Source organism: Girardinichthys multiradiatus, chromosome 18, assembly GCF_021462225.1.
Source record: "Girardinichthys multiradiatus isolate DD_20200921_A chromosome 18, DD_fGirMul_XY1, whole genome shotgun sequence".
Classification (NCBI taxonomy): Eukaryota; Metazoa; Chordata; class Actinopteri; order Cyprinodontiformes; family Goodeidae; genus Girardinichthys; species Girardinichthys multiradiatus.
In genome coordinates, this window is record NC_061810.1 from 36,219,805 (window position 1) to 36,238,358 (window position 18,554).

At 38.7% G+C, this 18,554-nt stretch overlaps 2 protein-coding genes across 5 annotated transcripts in view; one reads left to right on the top strand and one right to left on the bottom strand.

Moving 5' to 3' along the window:
* On the top strand, window positions 1–9,021 carry paf1 (PAF1 homolog, Paf1/RNA polymerase II complex component). Of its 2 annotated transcripts, none has more exons than XM_047391621.1 (14): window positions 1–276; window positions 2,453–2,482; window positions 2,560–2,652; window positions 2,736–2,857; window positions 2,992–3,058; window positions 3,143–3,244; window positions 3,351–3,456; window positions 5,798–5,866; window positions 6,015–6,118; window positions 6,210–6,326; window positions 6,438–6,566; window positions 6,657–6,762; window positions 8,089–8,167; window positions 8,297–9,021. In XM_047391621.1, the coding sequence occupies exons 1-14, from the start codon at window positions 230–232 to the stop codon at window positions 8,710–8,712; spliced, it is 1,587 nt and encodes a 528-aa protein (XP_047247577.1). In that variant the 5' UTR covers window positions 1–229; the 3' UTR covers window positions 8,713–9,021. The 2 variants fall into 2 exon arrangements, with proteins under 2 accessions (XP_047247577.1, XP_047247576.1); XM_047391620.1 differs by having other exon boundaries at window positions 2–276; window positions 2,450–2,482.
* The window catches only part of gmfg (glia maturation factor, gamma), an 11,116-nt gene continuing 1,583 nt past the window's right edge, over window positions 9,022–18,554 (bottom strand). For 2 of the 3 annotated variants that reach the window (XM_047391624.1, XM_047391623.1), the window contains exons 2-8: window positions 15,160–15,296; window positions 14,675–14,771; window positions 14,531–14,580; window positions 13,327–13,376; window positions 11,246–11,328; window positions 10,349–10,422; window positions 9,022–10,008 (exon numbers count right to left, since the gene is read on the bottom strand). In XM_047391624.1, the coding sequence (XP_047247580.1) occupies window positions 9,937–10,008; window positions 10,349–10,422; window positions 11,246–11,328; window positions 13,327–13,376; window positions 14,531–14,580; window positions 14,675–14,771; window positions 15,160–15,162 (429 nt within the window). In that variant the 5' untranslated portion in view covers window positions 15,163–15,296 and the 3' untranslated portion in view covers window positions 9,022–9,936. Of the gene's footprint in view, window positions 10,009–10,348; window positions 10,423–11,245; window positions 11,329–13,326; window positions 13,377–14,530; window positions 14,581–14,674; window positions 14,772–15,159; window positions 15,306–18,554 lie in introns of those variants that run through there. The other variant, XM_047391622.1, reaches the window with a different exon arrangement.

The window sequence follows — 18,554 nt, forward strand, 5'->3', positions numbered from 1 at the left end:
AGAACCCTCGTCGGATTCGGAGGTCTCGTTTCACCACCGGGTCGTGTTCCTCCTGATGCTGTTTCGTCGTGAGGAAATAAAAATGTTTAGTTTGTTGCTTTGTTTGTAGCAATATTTACGTGTTACATATTGTGTGAAGCTGTAGATTGCTGTTGACCTCACTCGGATCTGTTTCGATCATCGAACGAGCAGCTTTGTTTTAAGTTGTGAGGGAGGTTTTGTCGTAAACATGGCTCCGACGATCCAAACTCAAGCTCAACGGGAAGACGGCCACAGGTACACAACAGCTATACTTTTATAATGGCAAAGGCGTTAACTCATTTAAATGGTGCATTTCGAAACAAACTGCAACAGATTACCATTTTCTGTTTAACATTAACCAAAAATTACGATTAAAGTCGCGTACAACAACCATCGATAAAACACAATGGACCAACACCAGCAGATGACAGTTGTAGCCAGTGTTACCAGGTGAGAAATGTAGGATTATCGTATTAGAGACATACAATTATCGTATTTTGAGGGAAATTATCGTACACTCGTCATAACCAAAATAACAAGTCTGTTGATGTGTTGAATATCGTCTAACAGGCACTAGCAGCTTTGTGGCGTCAGTATGGAAAGGATTTATCAACAGCTGCAGCCCCACAGTGCCGGGCTCTGCTTCTTCTTTTCTTTTTTTCTTTTCCTCAATCATGGGCGGACTATTCAGCCAATCATAGCCGTTGTTCTGAGGCCAACGCATTCACGTCACACGTAGGTCACATTTAGAAAAGCACGATTGGCTGGAATTTCGGGCATTTGTTTCCGAATCCGGAAACACAGATGCCTTCAAGGTTCACAAAAAAACTCCGACAGACTTTGGCGATAGGCTGATGACAACTGATTACAACCACACATTCACGGAATGGTCAAATATTCGTACATTTGGCTTTTTTTAGGAATATTGATCGTACAGAGAGCAAAATTATCGTACAAATACGGAAATTATCGTACACCTGGCAACACTGGTTGTAGCCCATATATTGGGATATATCTGCGTTTGACCAATGAAAAAAGGGTTTAAAGACAGAAGGGTTCTGTTTATGGTCTGTGACGGTACACATCTTGTGAATATCCTCCTAAACTCAAGGCTCTAGTTATTCCCGTTGCTTTTTCTTTTTTTCTTCTAGCACATTTTTTCCTTCCATTCAATTTTCCATTAACATGCTTTAACACAAAGCTCCGTGAACAGTCAGATTCTTTAACAATGACCTTTTGTCGTTTACGCTCCATGTGGCGGGTGTCAATGGCTGTCTCCAAGACAACTGTTAAGTTAGCAATCTTCCCCATGATGAAGTATTAGAAATATTTTTTTTTTTATTGGATCCTATGCCAAATGCCAATTGTATTTTGGGCTTTTATTAGCTGTAAGTCTTAATATTCGAAATTGAGAGAACAAATCAAAGGTTCTCGAAATACATCATTGTGTGCATTGAATCAATTTAATATGGGTTTCACTTTTTCTAATTGAATTACCAAAGTAAATGCCTTATTCAATGATATTGTCATGTATTGTGATTCACCCGTACCTGCTGCCTGCACTTGTTTAATCCTGGTCCTGGGAACACTGGGCAAGCAGGTCTTTGATGACCTCTGGTGTCTCTATAGTTCATACCTGTCTTTAGAACCCCGACCATTTAGTGCTTTGTAGAAAAATAAGAAAACATTTCAAATGTGGGACAGTAATTTAAGGACAAGTGAGCTATGATCTATTTCTATGGGGACGAGTTGCAGCTGCTTGACACCTGTATAGACACAATTACCATAATGTAACGTCCTGAGAAAAAAACCCATATTGAATCTCTGGTGTCAAAACTCTAAATAATTAATCTACTGGTCAAAAAGAAAATGTCAGGAAAAAGATTTTAGTGCAGTTTAATATAGAACCTTCTTTTGAAAAGAACCTACTTTTAAAAGAAGTGTATTTAGATATTTTCCAAGTTTAAATATTTATTTTGACTCTTAGTTTACATGTGTATAATAGCCCAGGTTTTAAATCCCAATATTGGGCCAAAAGTCAGCCAGTAAACAGATCTTTTAACAAAAGAGCAATAATCTCTGGTAGGTTACACAACAGAGAACAAGTGAAAGGACTTAACATGTTTAGCACCTTGGCACTACAAGTGACATTTGCCTATTCATACACTAAAACACAGCCTGGTGGCCAACTTGAGGTTCAGTGTCTATCCCAAGGATGCAATGACATGACGGTGGGGAAGCTTTAAATTATCTGCTGAGCTACAGCAGATTCCAGGAATGTGTCTTACCAATGGTTTAGGCATTATATGGAAAATCACTAAAGGTAGTGGTAATAACTCTTTACTATAACAGTGGATTTGGCAGTAATCCATTAGAGACTGTAATACATCTAAATGTTTAACAGTTTTTTTTTTAAATTTCCTTCCAGCAGGCCGTCGTCTCACAGAACCGTGCCAGAGAGGTAAGCAGATTAACTATTTTGTAACTAATATGTCTAATTGAGGCCAGTTATAAATGTTCTACGTGAATCTGGTGCAGGTCGGGAATCGTCTGCCGAGTGAAGTACTGCAACAGCTTGCCCGACATCCCATTTGATCCCAAATTCATCACCTATCCGTTTGATCAGCACAGGTCGGTTAATTTAATAACCACTCATGACTCTGTTGAATCCAACCTCTTCAAGAGCAACACTGTTTTATTTTCTGTTTTGGCAGGTTTGTCCAATATAAAGCCACCTCTCTAGAGAAACAACATAAACATGAGCTCCTGACGGAACCAGATCTTGGGGTCACCATTGACCTCATCAATCCAGACACCTACCGCATCGATCCCAATAGTAAGTTAGGGGCACACACACACAATGCACATAATTTTTTTTTATTTTTTCTTTTAGTTTTTTTCTTAAATCACAACAGAAACACTGAAAATCCTAAATAAAATGTAAAATAAGCAAACACTTTAAACTTCCAGTTCTTTTGGACCCTGCTGATGAAAAACTGTTGGAAGAGGACATCCAGGCTCCATCCGGTTCCAAAAGGCAAGGCTAATTAAATAAGGGGCTTAATGTTTTACCTTTATTCAAAAATGTTTTAAAAAACATATGCTTTTTTTTTTCTTTAAGGTCACAGCAGCATGCCAAGGTTGTGCCATGGATGAGGAAGACAGAATATATTTCCACAGAGTTTAACAGATACGGTGTTTCTAACGAGAAAGTTGAAGTCAAGTAAGTTTGACTTTTTTTCTTTTTTATAAACTAAAGGCATTGATGTGTTTGTGTGCCTTAATGTTTTTGTATGCTAGAGTCTGAGTCAGACATGTTTTGTGTTCAGGATTGGCGTGTCTGTCAAACAGCAGTTTACAGAAGAAGAGATCTACAAGGATAGAGACAGTCAGATTTCTGCCATTGAGAAGACGTTTGAGGATGCACAGAAATCGGTGAGTTTCAGGAGGCAGAGAAAACACTCAAGGTAGATAGACCCTCTGTGGATATACGGTGTACAACTCCGATTCTGGGAATGTCTGGGGAAGAATTAATCTCATCCATTACAAGGATTTTTTTTAATTTATGGTTCTGCCTGAAATCTCATAAATTAGATTTATATATATATATATATTTTTGCTTTCACACAACTTGAATGACAAGCAAGTTGCTCCCCAGCTCAGACATCTCATGTTGGGGTTTACCCCGGTGAATGAGAGGGTCACATCAGCGCGCTTTCGGGTCGGGGAGAGATCTCTGGTCGTTGTTTTAGACTACTGGCCAAGCAGCAGTGTGGGAGACCTGTCCTTCTTGGCGTTCCTTTCAGGGGTGCTGGACGGTGCCCCTCTCAGGGACTCTGTCATTAGGGACTTCAGTGCCCACGTGGGAAATGACAGCCACACCTGGAGTGGTGTGATTGGGAGGAATGGCCTCCCCGATCTGAATCCGAGTGGTGTTTCAGTATTAGACTTCTGTGCTAGTCACGGATTGTCCATAACAAACAACATATTCAAACATAAGGGTATTCATCAGTGCACTTGGCACCAGGAGACCCTAGGCCGGAGGTCAATGATCGACTTTGTAGTTGTACTTTAGAGCTTCGGCCACATGTCTTGGACAGTTGGGTGAAGAGAGGGGCTGAGCTGTCCACCAGTCACCACCTGGTGGTGTGTTTAAAGAGGAGGAAGCCGGACAGACTTGGCAGGCCCAAGCGTAGAAAAAGGGTCTGCTGGGAACATATGACGGAGAGCCCTCTATCGACGATGGCGTAGCTGTGTCTGTAAGGTCTGTGGTTGCCTGTTGTGGAGGCAATCCCCGAATGCGATGTGGACACCGGCATCAAGGGGTGCCGTCAAGCTGAAGGAGGAGTCTTATCGGGCCTGGTTGGCTTGTGCGACTCCTGAGGCAGCTGAGGGGTACCATGAGGCAAAGTGTTGTGAACTGTGAGGTAGCAGAGGCAAAAACTCAGGTGTAAGAAGAGTTCAGTAAGGCCATCGAGAAGGACTATTGGTTGCTTTGAAGCAATTTTACAAAAGAATGAATGAATTACTTTATTTCAGGACTTTACAAAAATTGAAATAATAAACTGTCACTATTACAATTTAAAACACACATCAGAAAAAGGATTGGCTGAAGACAAAGGTTTATAACGTCTGTTCTGTACAAAATTCATAAATCACACTGAAACGTTGCCAAACAGAAAAATAGAAAGGGAATAAAACTGTCATCCACCATACCCACTACCATTGATTTAAATATATTACTGTTTACATCTGTTAGTCAGCTTGTGGCCTCTAATTAACTTAAAAAAAAAATATATATATATATATATATATATATATTTTATTTATTTTTTATTTTTTTTTTTCTGAAATCGAGGACTGCTTAACGAAGAAAAAAAATAATAATTCACCAACTTGATTTATGATTGGAGACAAAAACTGTGATTCAAAACACTTAAATTTTGCCAGCGTTGAGGTAAATGTTTTACTTTCTGCTCCGGTTCTGACCAGCATTGTTACTCTGATCCACAACAGCTATTTGGACAGAATAACGTACTTCAAACCGACTCTATAAGTCGGTTAAGGTCATTTTTCTTACAATAACATATGATTCTAAAAAGCCGCTTCTGGCTAAATGGGATTGCATGGTGGGTAGAAGGAAAGTTAAAATACAATCAGATGACATTGCTTTCTTCATTTGGCTCAGACATTGAAAAAAAAACTAGTCCTGGCTGAAGTGGGAATGTGGGAAAGCATACAGTTTATTCAATAACACAATCTTTGTGGACATCAGCAGATTCCTACTTGGAGAGAAGGAAAGTAAACGCTTGATGGTTTGACCTCTGACACTGCTAGAATATTGTTGTCATGAGGCATGAACTGTGTTGGGTCTATTTTCCTCAATTTTGGGTAGTTTGTTTCCTTGAAGTCAAGTTTCTTGTTATTTCATATTCCTGATGTAAAACATATTTGAAATTGAGAGATTGTGTTTGGTGGATGAGGATGCATCTGTCCTCTTCATCTGCTTACTTCCATGGAGCTCATCCAGATTTCCTACAAAGAAGATCGTTGTTGCAAGAGTGCTCTTCCTTTTTCTATGTTGGATTTAAATTGCCATATATTGGACTTATTCCCATTTTGAAGTTTTTTTTTTTTCGTCAAGAAATCAGTTTGTTGAGCTATGTTATTATGCTTTTTGATTGTATCCAAAATAGAAAAAAGTCAGGGTAAGCGGACATGTTTATGTATGGATGGCTTTTTAAAGGAACATGTTTTGGTTGGTCATCCTTTGCAGATCACGCAGCACTACAGTAAACCCAGAGTCACTCCTGTGGAGGTCCTGCCTGCGTTCCCTGACTTTAAGGTGGGGTTACCTTTAATGAATGATTTCACAATCTTTTTACAATCTTTGTAAATGTGATGAGGTGTGCTTTAAATTATATAAGTACTAGGAAAGAAGGATAAATGTGGAAAACGATTAGAATAATGAGCCTCATGCATTTTACCTTCAGATGTGGATCAACCCATGCGCTCAGGTTATCTTTGACTCTGATCCTGCACCTAAAGATATATCAGGGCCACAAGGTGTGGATATGATGTCTCAAGCCATGATCAGGTAACTACTAACAAATTTATTTGAGCTAAATGTTTACCAACTATGATATTTTTCCTTTAACCTTTATGTAATGTGTGTTTTTTTTTTACAGAGGAATGATGGACGAGGAAGGAAATCAGTTTGTGGCCTACTTCTTACCTAATGAGGAAACACTGCGCAAGCGGAAGAGAGACTGTGATGAAGGGCTGGATTATATGCCTGAGGACCTGTAAGTGAAAGCAATAGATCAATAAGGAACAAAATATCTATTTTCAGCTAATGTGTATAAGCCAGGAGTAATAAAAAACGTTTTTTTTTTTTTTTTTTTTTTGGCTTTTAGGTATGATTATAAGATTGCAAGGGAATACAACTGGAATGTCAAGAACAAAGCCAGCAAAGGCTACGAGGAGAACTACTTCTTTATCTTCAGAGATGGCGACGGGGTTTACTACAACGAGCTGGAGACTAGGTAAATTCTCAAACAACAACAACATACTATTTTCAAAAAGATGGTTACGGTTTGCTTGATTCCTCTTTAAAAAAATGTCTTGACCTATAGGGTACGCTTGAGCAAGAGGAGAGCCAAGGCTGGAGCACAGTCCACTACAAATGCCGTGCTGGTGTGTAAGCACAGAGATATGAATGAGAAGGAACTGGAAGCCCAGGTGAGTGATTTTACATTTTCTTTTGAATTGTGTTTGACCTTGTAGCTCACAATAATCTAGTTGGTTCTCGTGTCCAAAGTCAGAAAATATGTAGTTAGAGGGGATCGAATAAAGGGAGCATAAGGCAGCCACTGTTGCTGCAGAGTTTAGACATTAAGGAGAAATGTTTTCTGTGAGAAGTAGTTAAGAAACCTACCAGACCAGCATCCTACCCAGCAATCTGAGAGCCCCATCTGGTGAGTAGGCCTTCAGGTAGATGTAACATCTGTTCTTGTTGGGACCAGCGTTGTTGATCTGATGCCCGCAGAGGTGTACCAGCTCTTCTCCAAATAGTTGTGAATCCATTATATTTGAAATTAGCGAGCTGCGCACTGGTTGTGTAAAACATGGCAACAGTGAATGGAAGCAGCTAAAAGTTTCACTGTTTGGTTTATCTATGCTTCTGTAATGTAGCTGTCAAAACATTCTTCTGAGGCGTTGTCAAACCACTCCAGCTCTACACGTTTACCTTCATGAAAGATCTTTGGGAAAACCAACGCCTGGTTTATATTTGTTTATATCACCAGAAACGCATCTTATGACAGAAGCACACGCACTGTCTGTAGGGGGCATGTTCGGCCTTGTCGGTCAGTTGTGCACATCCCCATTTTTGTAACAGCTCCTACACAATACAGTTGTTGCTTTCCAGGAAGAGCAGCCAGGTAGAGCCTGAAAGCTCATTTGTTTTTAGGAAGGATATACACAGTTGAATATAAACACACAGCAAATAATTATTGTAAAATGTTTGATAGACTTGGAAAAACAACTAAAATAAGTTATGAGAAAAAACATAGTACTTAGTTAAATTAGGATTGCATTTCCTATATATACTTATATACTTCCTATATAAATGTTTGTTGAATACAAACAGATTTAATCTGCAGTGCCATCTGCTGTTCAAAATACGAACTGTACTGAATGTGTTGCAACTCGATTCCAAAAACTCCTAAAACAGCTGGTGCACAAAGTTATAATCGTGGCTCAAGAGTGCTCACTCCATCCTTTTCTGCCTTGCTAATAAGCTGTCGTACTTCAGTGGGAAAAAGTCTTTTTTTGTCAAAGAAAGAATCAATTTCTGTCTACAACAATAGACAGCTTTGTCAACACGTCTGCATCCATATTTGGTGGTACTCTTTTAGTTTATTTTCATCCTTATCTGTATTAGTAATTATCTGATTTTTCAAAACAATAAAAATGTAAATTGAGATTCGATTACTTTATGTATCCTATTAAGATTGTTAGGTTTTCTGTCAGCTCACTGATGATTTTGTCTATTTGGATTTTCAGGAGGCTCGCAAAGCTCAGCTGGAGAACCATGAGCCAGAAGATGAGGAGGAAGACATGGACAAAGATATACAGGACTCTGGTGAGTTCTTTTAAAAAATAACTGACCTTTGCAAACACTGGGTTTTCAATGGTGTTTTAATTTGCAGTTAAAATGTGAGTACATGTAGGACATGTGAATGTCAAATGAAAGTTTCAATTGTTTCTCCAGGTGACGAGAAAGAGAAGGGCAGTGGCAGCGAGGCAGAGAACTCTGGCAGTGAATCTGAGAGGGAGGAGGAAGACCAGGAGCAGAGCGGTGAAGAAGACGAAGAGGATGAGGACAGTGGGAAGAGGAAGAGGAAGGCAAGCGGCAGTGGGAGCGAGAGCGGCGAGGAGAGGACCCGAGAGATGCGAGACGAGGAAGAGATCTTTGGAAGTGACGATGACAGCGATGACAATGAGCCCAAGAACTCGGCCAGGAGCAGTGGGGAGGAAGGCAGCGGAAGCGAGGATGAAGCGGAGAACAGGAGGAGCCACAGCGCCTCTCCAGCACACACTGACCACAGCAGTGACCACTCAGAAACCCATGCCCAAAGTGGAAGTGAGAGGGGATCCGACTCCTCTGAGGCCAGTGACAGTGATTAAGATTTGCAGCAAGCTTAAACTCCATGTTCAGCTCAAAAACTGGTCTATCTCACCCCTTCACTGAGCCTATAATATTATCGACATCTGTTGCTTCTTGATAATTGAAAATGTGTGCGAAATATTCTTTCCATTTGAACTCGATCTGTCTCTTTTTACTCAAGTTATTATTTGTAGATTTAAATCACACAGTAGTAGCTGTATTTTTTTTTTTCACCACTGTAAGATCATGTAAAAATGTCTTTGTTCTCTTTATGTATGACCTACTATACTGGTACAGCTTTTGAAATGGATAATAAATCGCTAGATACATTTTGGTCAAAAACTTGGTTTATTTTCAATTATTTAATGAACTGTAGGGAAGATTAGATGCAACATTTTATGAGATTATCAATAACTGCAATGAAATAATTAATTTTAAAAAACAATGTGATGAATTTATATACCAAAGTATTAGTCCAGTAACATTCAGTTCTGTTGGATCTCATAAACTATTAAGAAAGTACCTCAGTTTTAGGGCTCGAAAAGTCCTAAATAAACTTGCATGTCCTATACATGGCCTAAAATTACCTTTAGTGATTTTTAAAATGTAAATGTTTGTTCATTTTTTGCTTCTTTTATTAACTCCCTTTATTTTTTTTAAGGATCCCTTTAGTTCATTTAGTACATTCATTCATTCCATGTCCTGTAGTTCTGGCTAAGGAACTGGGCCATTGCTACACACTAAACCAGTAAACTATGTTGGGCAGTACTTAATTTATTTGGAAAATAAAATCCAAACTTTCTTGTTAATTAGTTAACACCAGCTAGTTTGTGATGAAAAAAAAAATAATTTAACAAGGTTTGGCTTGAGATCTGGGATTTCAGTAATTGGCTGAAAACCACCAGCAATAGTTAAGATGTTTACACTGAAGGTGCTACATTAATCAACCTATAGGTTAGCTAAAGCACTGGAGTTGCATGGAAAACTCCAACTTCAGTGGATAAAATTATAACTTTCTTGAATTTTAAAGTCAGTTAAGTTATTGTGAATATTTTTTAATGGGTCTTACTGAAACATTCAGAAATCCTACATTTAAATATTAGGGGAAAACAAGTTACCGGTCACATCTAAACTGACTTAGAAAGCAAAAATCTGCTGCTAACAGTGAATGTTTTAATGTCACAATGATCAAGAAAGGAAGTCAAATTGATGATCCTGGTTTGAAAATTGCTGGAGATGCAGTTTCAGCGAAAAAATGCCAGCTGGTTCTTGAGCCATTCTTCTGTCAGATCATCAGCATTTCTTGTTTCAAAGACCTTTCAGAGTGCAAGAGATGCCATTAATAAATAAAATCTTAATTACATATAAAAAGCAATCTTAGACTCGTGTATTCTGTATTTTAAACATTGTCCAATTGATATTTGGACTAGTTCCAAATGATTAAAATATGTTTTGATATTGTAATAGCTAAATGTATGTTTTTAGTTTTTTTTTTATCTTAAAGTATTTCATTAGATGCTTGAAAGAATAAGAAAATTTTAAACTTTTTCTTAGCATTACATGATGGCTTGGCTAAACTGCTGCCAAAAAATGATGCAATGTTAGCCATTTTATTCATCAACTAGAAATAGATAAAAGCTAATCATAGTCTGCTACCTTTGTGAGCTCTGCAGCTTGGACCAGTCGATTCTTGCTGCCTGCATACATCATCTGCTGCTCTGGCTTACACCCTGTAATAATAAGATAGGGATAAAGTTACCATATGGTATATTTGCTACCTTACAGATTCTGTACTGTTTTTGCTTTTTTTGTAACATTCAAATGTTTCACATCATCAAACAAACTTTAATATCTGACAAAGATAACAAGATAGCATAAAAAGCAGTTTTTGAATGATAATTTCATTTATTAAGGGAATAAACCAAACTAACCCAACCCAATATAAAAAAGTAATTGCTCTACATAAATTAACTTTTATTTGCCATATATACCTTTTTTGGTTGAATTTCACTAGTCACATCCAGATCTAATAGCCGTCTAACCTATATATTCAAAACATCACTTAAAAAGAACTTGTCTGCGTGGTGTTGATGGTGTAGGGGTTAAGCGCGCGACCATGTACAGAGGCTACAGTCCTCGAAGCAGCGGTCCCAGGTTCAAGTCCTGGACCCAGTGACATTTACCAATGTCTCCCCCTCTCTCTACCCCTCTTTCCTGTCTACCTACTGTCAAAAATAAAAGCCACTAGTACTGAAAAAATATCTAAAAAAAAAAAAAAAATGAACCTGTCTGACAACATGAAGTAGGGAAAAATGTATCGAATTATAAAGAAATGTGTAGAGGCAATTTTTTGTCAACAAATATAGAATTACATCTGTGTGATTTAACAGCTTTACGTTTTATAAAAAGTCGGATAGTAATAATATTTTTTTTCTCTGAACATGTAAGGGTTTCACTCACAATTCAGTAATGCTAATATTGTCATAGGGCTGCATAAACAGAATAACAGTTTGAAGATACAAGTTGTTGATTCAGGAAGCTCTAACTACTTACCCATTGGGCTTGAGAAAATGAAACAGAGAGGATAAGACACCCTTCCATCATCATGGGTATATTTGTAGCTGTAGGCAATATATGTGAGCTGTTGTCAAGGTGGATGAACGTTTGTTTTAATTTTTTTTTTTTTACTTTTGTACAAATTATCCAGATTTTTAATTTACAGTTCTACCTCTCAGTTTGAATGTTTGTGCACTGCTTAAAACTTTTCCTAACAATGAGAATGTTCTGGACTCAAACCAGAGAGTAAACCTTAGTAGTGGAGTACGTACAGTACAGACCAAAAGTTTGGACACACCTTCTCATTCAAAGAGTTTTCTTTATTTTCATGACTATGAATATTGTAGCTTCACACTGAAGGCATCAAAACTATGAATTAACACATGTGGAATTATATACCGAACAAAAAAGTGTGAAACAACTGAAGATATGTCTTATATTCTAGGTTCTTCAAAGTAGCCACCTTTTGCTTTGATTCCTGCTCCGCACACTTGGCATTCTGTTGATGAGCTTCAAGAGGTAGTCACCTGAAATGGTTTTCCAACAGTCTTGAAGGAGTTCCCAGAGACGCTTAGCACTTGTTGGCCCTTTTGCCTTCACTCTGCGGTCCAGCTCACCCCAAACCATCTCGATTGGGTTCAGGTCCGGTGACTGTGGAGGCCAAGTCATCTGGCGCAGCATCCCATCACTCTCCTTCTTGGTCAAATAGCCCTTACACAGCCTGGAGGTGTGTTTGGGGTCATTGTCCTGTTGAAAAATAAATGAAGGACCAACTAAACGCAAACCGGATGGAATAGCATGCCGCTGCAAGATGCTGTGGTAGCCATGCTGGTTCAGTATGCCTTCAATTTTGAATAAATCCCCAACAGTGTCACCAGCAAAGCAACCCACACCATCACACCTCCTCCTCCATGCTTCACGGTGGGAACCAGGCATGTAGAGTCCATCCGTTCACCTCTTCTGCGCCGCACAAAGACACGGTGGTTGGAACCAAAGATCTCAAACTTGGACTCATCAGACCAAAGGACAGATTTCCACTGGTCTAATGTCCATTCCTTGTGTTCTTTAGCCCAAACAAGTCTCTTCTGCTTGTTGTCTGTCCTCAGCAGTGGTTTCCTAGCAGCTATTTTACCATGAAGGCCTGATTCACACAGTCTCCTCTTAACAGTTGTTCTAGAGATGTGTCTGCTGCTAGAACTCTGTGTGGCATTGACCTGTTCTCTAATCTGAGCTGCTGTTAACCTGCGATTTCTGAGGTTGGTGACTCGGATGAACTTATCGTCCGCAGCAGAGGTGACTCTTGGTCTTCCTATCCTGGAGCGGTCCTCATGTGAGCCAGTTTCTTTGTAGCGCTTGATGGTTTTTGTGACTGCACTCGGGGACACTTTCAAAGTTTTCCCAATTGTTCGGACTGACTGACCTTCATTTCTTAAAGTAATGATGGCCACTCGTTTTTCTTTACTTAGCTGCTTTTTTCTTGCCATAATACCAATTCTATCAGTCTATTCAGTAGGACTATCAGCTGTGTACTGTATCCACCTCCTGCACAACACAACTGATGGTCCCAACCCCATTTATAAGGCTTGAAATCCCACTTATTAAACCTGACAGGGCACACCTGTGAAGTGAAAACCATTTCAGGTGACTACCTCTTGAAGCTCATCAACAGAATACCAAGAGTGTGCGGAGCAGTAATCAAAGCAAAAGGTGGCTACTTTGAAGAACCTAGAATATAAGACATATTTTCAGTTGTTTCACACTTTTTTGTTCAGTATATAATTCCACATGTGTTAATTCATAGTTTTGATGCCTTCAGTGTGAAGCTACAATATTCATAGTCATGAAAATAAAGACAACTCTTTGAATGAGAAGGTGTGTCCAAACCTTTGGTCTGTACTGTATATTCTTCCAGGACCTCCATAGGTTTTGTCAAAGATAGGGGAGAATGTTAATTGCTTTGTATCTCTTAGTACTCTCAGGAGCTGACCACAATGCCTCTCTACGTCAGTGTCAGCAGCAAACTAACTCTTCATGAAACAGGTAAAGACTGTTGATGACCAGACATTCTGTTAGGATATCTTGGCTGGCGCTCAGGAAGCTCATTTCTCAGGTCATCCAATGAGATATCCTGGAAGACAATATTGGATGCAAGTTATTTCAAAGCAGAATAAATAAATAAATGTAGAAGTAGTATTTGTTTTTTCTTATTTACATGTCATTAGAAATGATATGTTGAACATTATTTATTGCCGTCTCAATAATTAATGGAAAAACCTTTATTGGCATAACCGCAATCAGATCCTTCTCATAAGCCTTGGCAGCTTTATGCATGTTTTCACTGGTATTTTGATGATTTATCTTTAGAGATGAGCTCTAAATCTTTGATGTTGGAAGGCCTCCTTGCCAACACTCTGTTCTCTAGCAAGTCATTTCACCAAAAGTGACCAAAATATCAAAATCAACATATGTCATGTTCCTCAGTGCAGAATATAAAAAACACTTTTCATCATTATATAGATACATCTCTCTTAAATCTACAAACATTCACACACACATGCCATCTTCGTGGTGAAAAAGGGGTAAGGAGAAGTATAATTTATTGGACCCTACCCCTTCTCCATCATGAATTAACTTCCTGTTTTCTGTTTGTCTTGTGAGATTGTGATGCTCCTTAGCCAATGTTCACCTGGTTTATACAAAGTACATATACAAACCTAGCTTCACATCAGACCAGTATATGTGTCAAGCACCAGAAGAAGTGAAAAAGGCCCAAATAGCCATCAAAATGCCACAAGTAGACACAAACTCACACCCATCCCATTAACAGTGTCAAGGTACCAGTTCCATTCACCTTCCCTCTTCATCCTTGTACCTTTGGATAGCAACCAGTTTGAGTCTTTTTCTTCCACAGGCTTATGCTTGGACTTTGCTTCAGCTATCTGTTAAGTTAGTTCTAAACCTTCCCACCTCTGACTCAAATGCACATTTTCTTGATGCTTGTTTGAACACTCAAGGTTCTGAAGTTGAGGTTTTCCCTGTATTCATAGCCCCCTCTCTATCAAAAAAGAAGTTCTTTATTTTATCTCTTAGCTGTTTGTTTCTAGTTTTCTACATTAGCTGTGCTGTTTAAAATTATTTCAAATCTGGGAGTTTCATGAGGCAGAAATCTATAAATAATGTATTGGTATGATCATGAAAACCTACATTGTGAAACTTCGTATAGCTCTTTTTTAAATGAAAACATTACTTTGGGTATAACTGTAAATAAAGGAACTAACTTACCTCAAATTCCTCTTCAAGGATAACAAGTTGTTTCAACATGTCTATTTTCACTGAAATAAAAAAATGTATTTTCTGATCTGAAGTGCAAATGGCATTATATTTCAAAAAACATTGAAACATTTATTACCAGAATGCAGTACTTACTTAGTATGGCTGCATTGTTGGTTTCTTTTCGAAATCTGAACTTTTTCAGTTTTTCTTTTAGACTGTCATCCACTTCGCACACAACCAGAGAGCTTGACTGCAAATATGTTGCCCAAAAATATCTGTCAAATTGTATCAACTAGAGAAATGCTGGTATTCTTACATTAAAATAATGTAAATTTGAACTATGAACTATGAACTTGAAGTTGAAATAAACTAAAACTTAAGAGACCGCCTTACATAGTTGGGTTGAATTATCTTAACAAATGTAACCATTTTGACATGTTAACAGCAGGAAGTGTTATGCTGCTTGAGCAGGAAACTAGTTTCCTGTTCGAAAGTGTGAAGCAAACGATTGACTTGTCCATTTGTAGTAAAGTTAAATAAATGTAAATATATTTTTAAATGCATAAAATTTTGTGAAATCCAGTAAAACTAAGCTAATAAATGCAAACTATACTAGTCATTGTATTAACTGCACCTACCATCTTCAAAGAATCCTGTTCTGTGTGACACCGCCTTCTGAAACTGCAACAGCTTCTGTCAGACTGTCGGGAGATCCTCCTGCAGATGGTGAGGGGAGGGCAGCACTCTAAACTCTTCCTCTTTTGCACAAGTATAGCTGTGTTGTGTGTTGCAAAAATGTTTTGTGTTTTATTGCTGAATGCATAAAGGTAAAAACATGAAAACCAAACAGATATATTTTCAGATTTATCAGGGCTTTTTTTTTTTTCACATCGCCTCTTTTTCATTGTCACAGTGGTGTTGTGAGTTACTTTCACTTCCCAAGTCCACACAGATGCATGTGGACAACGGAAAATTCCACCATCAGAGAAACCGACTGGATGGAAAGTGTTAGACAACATCTTGTAGGATTCTAAATTCAAAAAACTGAAACAAATACAACCTGTCTCCCCCTAAACGGTTACCATTTTAAGTGTTTTATCTGCTAATGTGCTACATTAATTGTAGTTGGTGCATTTATCTCTCCAAAATAATTTCTCCAAAATGTAATCTTTCACATTGCCTAGGGTGCAGTCTAAACTTTTATTTTGCATATGAAAGAACTTTCAAACTGGTGAAAACCTTCTGCATGCACTAAATAGCCATAGGACTGTTGGTTATTTATTGTGGATTGTTTATGAAAGTGAACTTCATATATTTCTTTACATTCTGGTTGCAATTTTGTGACAGGTGGTGATGCATTAGAATTATTCATTAAATACTTAAATGAGTAAGTGTGCAGTTACATTGAACGCAAACAATCTGGAGAATCAGATTGGGATTCTAATGATTTCAATTTTATGAAGAATAGAGTAGCACCAGTATAAGAGGAAATATACACAACTGTTCTGAAAGAACTGGCCAATCTAAGGTATATAAATTGAAAACAGGAAGGGGTCAAGTACCAATCCACAAGGTACTCCACATATCAGCTGACCCAGTGGGCGTGTGTAACTTTTGAGAGCAACGGTAGGTTCTGTTTTGGAGATCTCTGTGAAATTGATTCTAAACCGAATCTTGAGTATTAACCCAAATGATACAAGACAGTCTTCAATTCTGTTTGTGGTTGAAAGAATTGAAAGCAGTGCTGAAGTGTGGTACAACTTCAATATCATCATTCAAACAGTAACTTTTAATAATTAGGCAGCAGTTCCTTTCTCCAGAATCTTTGAAAAAAGAAATAACTTGGTGTTTAGGCTAAAGATAAGGCATCCAAACAGAGTTTCTTTAAGTGGAAGAACAATTGTGAAAAGCTCATTGTTCCCTTATATTGTCAAATGTGAACGTTTAGACTGAACATATCTTGTGGGTCCAGTATCCGGAGTGAAGGACAAGGGGGTCACTGAGGAAATGTCTATTCCTATGAATCTAATTAGTTGAAACTGGGTAAAAGGGCAGTATTAAGATGTTGAATGAAAACAGGACGATGTAAAAGTACTCACACTCCTTTAACAGTTTTAACATTTTATCTAATTACAACCATAAGCTTTAAGTGGGTTCTGTGTGCAAGTACATATGAGGGATTTAGCATTCTAGAATTGCGCCGCTCAAGGTGGCAGCAGTTTGGAGTGGCTCTGTTATTTTTTATTCTGATTATTTCTTTTTAACAACACAAATTCCTTTTGTGCTGGATAAAATTGATACTTTTTGGATGATTATCCTCTCCTGTGCCAGATGCTATGCAGCTGGAAAGATTTTTGCTGATACTCTTTTACTTTTGGACATTTGTTATGATCCGTCACCATGGCAACAGGGTTGTTTTTTTACAGCCGCGCAGATAATTAATATCTCAAAAGCTCAAATAATACGTCCACTACTACCTCAAACCCTGATGAGTTGAAAAGGAGGCGCCATGGATGCAGAGCAGGAGCAAAGATATAAGAGAGAAGGAGGAAGCTCAAACCATCTCTTCAATTGATCATGATGGGCAATGTGAGATCATTGGGAAACAAGTTGGATGAACTCCAAGCCCTACAAAGGACCCAGCCAGAGTATCGGGAAAGCACTATTATGTGTTTCACTGAGACATGGCTGCAGGATCATATCCCTGACTCCAGCGTCTCTCTGCCTGGCTTTCTGACCATACGAGGAGACAGAGATTTAAAGAGGAGCGGCAAACATAAAGGAGGTGGACTGGCAGTACTTGTGAACAACAGATGGTGTAATCCAGGACATGTTACTGTGAAGGGTAATCTCTGCAGTCCAGATATTGAACTGTTAGCAGTAAGTTTTCGTCCATATTATTTACCCAGAGAGTTTCCCAGTGTTATTTTGGCAACAATATATGTTCCACCTTTAGCTGTTGCCGACACTGCATGTGATGCCATCAGCTCAGTTATTGCTAAGCTACAGACACAACACCCCAATGCGTTTGTGGCAATATCTGGTGATTTTAACCATGCCTGACTCTCTGCTACACTTCAAATATTTCAACAGTTTGCCAGCTGCTCTACCAGAGAAAACAAAACGTTGGATTTGTTTTATGCAAATGTGAAGGACTTATACATCTCTAAAGCAAGACCTCCTCTAGGCAAATCAGATCACAGTCTTGTTTATCTCTGCTCGAAATATACAGTAAGCCCCTTGTTCATAGGCAACTTGTAATAAAAAGAACTGTGAGAAGATGGTCACAGAAAGCTGAAGAAACCCTGCGAGGTTGCTTTGAGGCAACAGACTGGGATGCACTGTGCCAGCCACATGGAGAGGACATCAATGCCATGACTGAGTGTGTACCCGACTATATAAACTTCTGTATGGATAACATCATCCCCACCAGAACTGTGAGATGCTTCCCCATTAACAAACCTTAGATCACCAGTGACCTGAAGGACCTGCGTAACAAGAATAAAGAGCCTTCAGAGAGGAAGACAGGGAATTATTGAGTAGTTACAGAAGCAACCTAAAGTTAAGATAAGAGACAGCAAAGAGATGTGCAAGAAGAAGCTGGAGAGCAAGCTTCAGTAAAACAATATCAGAGATGTGTGGTCAGGGATGGAGAAAATCACAGGCTTCATGCAGAAAAAATATCAGACCGATGGATGTCTTGACAGAGCCAATGAACTAAACACATTCTTCAATAGGTTTAGTGCAGAAGCAAGCTCAGCATCATCCTCTCCTGCTCACAGCCAAGCAGACATCCCACCCTCCTTTGACCCACAGCTTTCTTGTCACACCTCAAATATTTTACCTTCCACCTTGGCCATAGACCCTTCTGCTTCTACATGTTTAACTTCAATCAAATCAGAAGATACCGATAGTCCCTTTGCCTCCACCTTCCACCTGTGTGTCTCAAGAAGTCATGTGAAGCGACAACTGGAAAGACTGAACCGGAATAAGGCTGCAGGTCCAGATCGTGTCAGCCCTAGAGTCCTGAAGG